Source organism: Sinocyclocheilus rhinocerous, unplaced genomic scaffold, assembly GCF_001515625.1.
Source record: "Sinocyclocheilus rhinocerous isolate Xijiao unplaced genomic scaffold, SAMN03320098_v1.1 scaffold1694, whole genome shotgun sequence".
In the NCBI taxonomy this organism is placed as follows: Eukaryota; Metazoa; Chordata; class Actinopteri; order Cypriniformes; family Cyprinidae; genus Sinocyclocheilus; species Sinocyclocheilus rhinocerous.
The window spans coordinates 1,602,930-1,607,150 of NW_015626863.1; the positions used below are offsets into that span (position 1 = coordinate 1,602,930).

At 36.7% G+C, this 4,221-nt stretch overlaps 1 protein-coding gene across 1 annotated transcript in view; it reads left to right on the forward strand.

The window, feature by feature from the left end:
• Positions 1–3,546, forward strand: part of LOC107718220 (coiled-coil domain-containing protein 78-like) — a 9,174-nt gene extending 5,628 nt beyond the window's left edge. The window contains exons 8-14 of the mRNA XM_016525217.1: positions 358–483; positions 609–796; positions 1,911–2,085; positions 2,154–2,182; positions 2,256–2,325; positions 3,094–3,194; positions 3,276–3,546. Of these exons, the coding sequence (XP_016380703.1) occupies positions 358–483; positions 609–796; positions 1,911–2,085; positions 2,154–2,182; positions 2,256–2,325; positions 3,094–3,194; positions 3,276–3,402 (816 nt within the window). The 3' untranslated portion in view covers positions 3,403–3,546. The remainder of the gene's footprint in view (positions 1–357; positions 484–608; positions 797–1,910; positions 2,086–2,153; positions 2,183–2,255; positions 2,326–3,093; positions 3,195–3,275) is intronic.
• The last annotated feature ends 675 nt before the right edge of the window (positions 3,547–4,221 follow it).

Sequence of the window (4,221 nt, forward strand, 5' to 3'; positions counted from 1 at the left end):
GCTCAGGGAGTAGGGAGCAATGAACACTGTGTAGGGATCATATCGATCGGAACACAGTTCATGCACTTAGCTCACTTCTAACGAGCTGGTTTTCTGAATCGGGTGTGTTAACTAAGTGAGACATGCAAAATATGCAGAGCGGGGTGCGCGAGGACTGGAATTGGGAACCGCTGGGCTACATCATGTGTCATTCACTGGTGAGAAAAATTTAAAAGTACTACAATACCAGGAAGGAAGTTCAGGTTGTTGATGTTTGTCTCTGTCTGCACAGCGTGCGTGAATGCGCTGATGACGGTTTTGTGCTCCAGGGTCACATATGTGTTTCTGGCTGCTGATTTGTTCCCCCTCTACACGCAGACGCTCATTATTTCTCAACATCAGCTGAAAGAGGCCACGGCTGAGGTCTCTAAACTACAAAATCATCTGAAGGAACTCAACAGAGAGTACAGGGCACGACTTGCACGCTATATTCAGGACGTGACAGTACGTGTACAAGCCAGCAGACATATGGTTAACACATATGGTCACGCTTTTTATAGTGGCTTCTTGAGTTGTCTGATGTATAATTGTTTTGTTTTCAAACAAATTGATCTTTTAATGCGCTGTAGGAGTGTGTAACTGTGGCCGGTGATGGTGATTTGGGACAGAAGTTGAAGGGGTTTGTTGAGTCCATGCTGGAGGAGGTGAAAACATCCTATCGCTCCAGAGAGAAACAGCTCACTAAAGCCATCAGATCATACCGCAAACACATCCAGGGTCTGAGCAACACCTATCAACAACTGCTTGTTGCTTACAGGTGCTGGAACATCCACTGATTCAAACTATTTACAGTTTATGGTTGTATGTGTTGATTTAGCACAAGGATTCACACCTAAAATATTCACTTAAAGTCTGCCTGAGATTTGACATTAATATTTTAATAATTTAGCATCACATTGTCATGTTCACGGTTCTGTGGTGTCGGTTAATGATCCCATGACCTGCAGGAACACAAATAAAATATTACAGAATATTATATATAAGGTTTTTAAGTAAGTGTTTTATTTTTTTTTTACATTTTTGTGATTAAAAAATAATTTGCTTTTCATCAAACTCACAATCCCCCTACAGTTTCCTCACACAAGAGATTTGACATTAATATTTTAATAATTTAACATCACATTGTCATGTTCACGGTTCTGTGGTGTCGGTTAATGATCCCATGACCTGCAGGTACACAAATAAAATATTACAGAATATTATATATATGGTTTTTAAGTAAGTGTTTTATTTTTTTTTTACATTTTTGTGATTAAAAAATAATTTGCTTTTCATCAAACTCACAATCCCCCTACAGTTTCCTCACACAACCCCCATTTTGAGAAAGCCTGATTTAGTAGGTGCTTTTAGTATAGTGTTATTTTATTATCATTGAGATGCTGTTATAGTTGTTAATATTTTGAATCAGTTTTTATTTTTAAATTTTATTTAAAGTTTTAGTAATTTTGGTGTCATTTTTAGTAGTTGGCTATATATTTTTTTAAATATATACTGTATATGATTTTATTTCGGAATATATTTATGTTTATTTTATTTCAAATTATGAAAATGTTTTTTTATGGTTTAAGTTTAGTTTTAGTAAAAAAAAAAAACCCTGGCTTTAACTATGAAATTAACCTAAAATTTCATCAAATACTAATGAGCATGTTTAAAAATTAAACATGCTAGCTGATCAGTAAAACGATTATTCTAGGCTAAATCTAAAATACAAAGTTTGGTGTTTTGAATGTGAATTCATATCATTTTTGTCCCATTATGAAACTTTTTTTTCTGTATGGACATTTTAAGACATTTCAGTCCCCTGTTAAAGCGAAACCTGCTCCACACACTAGATCTGATTTGGTCTAATAAGTAGTGTCTCTGTATCCCAGACTGCAATGTGAGCAGATCCTGGCACTCCCTGAACACGCTTTAGAAGCCGGACCCCCTGAGGCCCACTTCAGTCCCGCGGGGACCGAACTGAGAGGAGAGACCGACAGAGAGCTACACAGACTGAGAGAGGACAAAGCCTGCCTGGAGAGCCAACTGAAACTGGCTCGAGAACAGGTGTGTGTGTGTGTGTGTGTTATTTAATGGATTAGTTCTGTGACTTGATCATGTGCTTGGTATTTCAGATGGCTGTATTAACAGAGTCCTCTCAGAGGTGAGTATCTTTCAGAGTTATGAGTAAATAATATTGTGCTGATTTTATGTATTATTGTGGAAAAATTGTGCAGGGTTGGACTAACCCAAGATGCCTGGAATGATGTTATAAAGCAGCTCAAAGAAATAACAAACTCCACACAGGTAACCAACCCTGACCACCCCTAACTACCCATACAGGGCCGTTTCTAGGCATAGGCGAGCTAGGCGGTCGCCTAGGGCGCCACCAGCTGAAGGGCAACCCCAGCCTCAAGTCTAAGCTGAACAAGTTTTATTATTTATTTACTATTATAGTTATTAATATTTTGAAATAGCTTTTATTTTTTCATTTTAATTTTAAGGTTTTTTTTTGTTTTGTTTTTTTACAATTGGGGTTTCTTATTTGCAAACAGCTGACACAATAAAACATACATATTCTCTACCTTTAAAAAAATCGCAAGACAATCACAGAACAAAAGCAAATCAGTTATTTAAAGTATATTATAGTTTTTATATTTTATAGTTATTTATATAACTATAATATATTATTGTTATTTCTTGTTTTCATTTAGTTTTTCATGTAATATTTGTATCTTATTTTATTTCAGTTAACAAAAATGTATTAATTTTGTTTTAGTTTTATTTAACAATAATAATCCTGAGCTAAGCCCTAACCCTGAAGTCTGATTGGTTTAAAACAATGTTGATCCAGGATCGTGTCCTATTGGTGACATCATGCTGGTCAAAATACCTGCCACAAGAAACCATACAGTGTGTGACAGTATAACCAATTAACCGTAACCAATAGCAGCACTCTTATGATCAAACATTATGCATTGTGGTATATTCTCTAAACACACAAGTAGCCCCACATGTAACAATGACAACAGCTTTGCTATCATCACCCTGTTAAACACAGTGAAATTCCAGCAGGAAGCTCAAGAGAGGGAGCGTGTCCAGCTGATCGCCAGGGCGACGGTTGCCGAGGAGCGGGTGTCTGAGCTGAAGGAGTATGTGGACAATCACCTGGGCAGGTATTTGAACACCCACCTGTGATATTAAGGAAATGACTTTCTATGTGGGATGTGATCTTCAGGTGTGGCGTCTTTGTGCAGGTATAAACTGGAGATAACGAGGTTGCGCAGGCTGCTAGGATCACAGGAGGGAAGATCAAATAGTGCAAGAACCCATAAGCCCCGCCCACTTCACAAATCACTGAAAAGCAGCAGTTATAAAATATAGTGCAGAAGTGCATAAGCCCCACCCACTTCACAAATCACTCAAAAGCAGCAGTTATGAAATATAGTGCAGCAGTGCATAAGCCCCACCGACTCCACAAATCAATCAAACACAGCAGTTTTTTAAATACAGTGAAGGACATAATAAGCCCCGCCCACGCTGTAAATCAATCAACAACAACATTTATGAGATAAACAACTGAAATAGAGCTAATGCCGTTAGACATTTTTGCAGTCTGCAAAACAAATAAAAAAAAAACATGATTCAGATATAAATTTCAGCTCATAATAAGAAGCCTAATTAAAATAATCATAAACAGTGTTAGCCAATCACTGAGCACACTTAAATGTTATCAGGGAAATGGTTGAAGTAAAATCTCTTGACATTTAGATTTTGTTTTGCATGTAAGCAGCTTTATCATGTCTGTTTATGTTTAGCTGGTTTGCTCGTGTTGTCAGTTCACTGATTTGCATGCAAACTCTAAAAACAGGGTTATAGAATAGCAGATTTTTGATCCTTATCAGCATTTTGTTGGGCATGTAAACACTCATTAACACCGTCATTTGCATTTTTAAGTGCATTTTTACTCTCGTGTAATCCTAAACTCTCAAATGTTTCATTTTAAGAAATTTGATTATTGGTGATTCAGATTAAGTAGTTGTTCTTTAATTGTTGATTATTTGTTATTGATGTATAGTTAAATCATCAAAATGAAACAACACAGCAATATGACTTGTACTGCTGTGTTTTAATCCTTTAGAAACACATGCATGTGTGTGTGTGTGTGTGTGTGCGATTGAATTTGCTCTTCCTTCCTGAGAA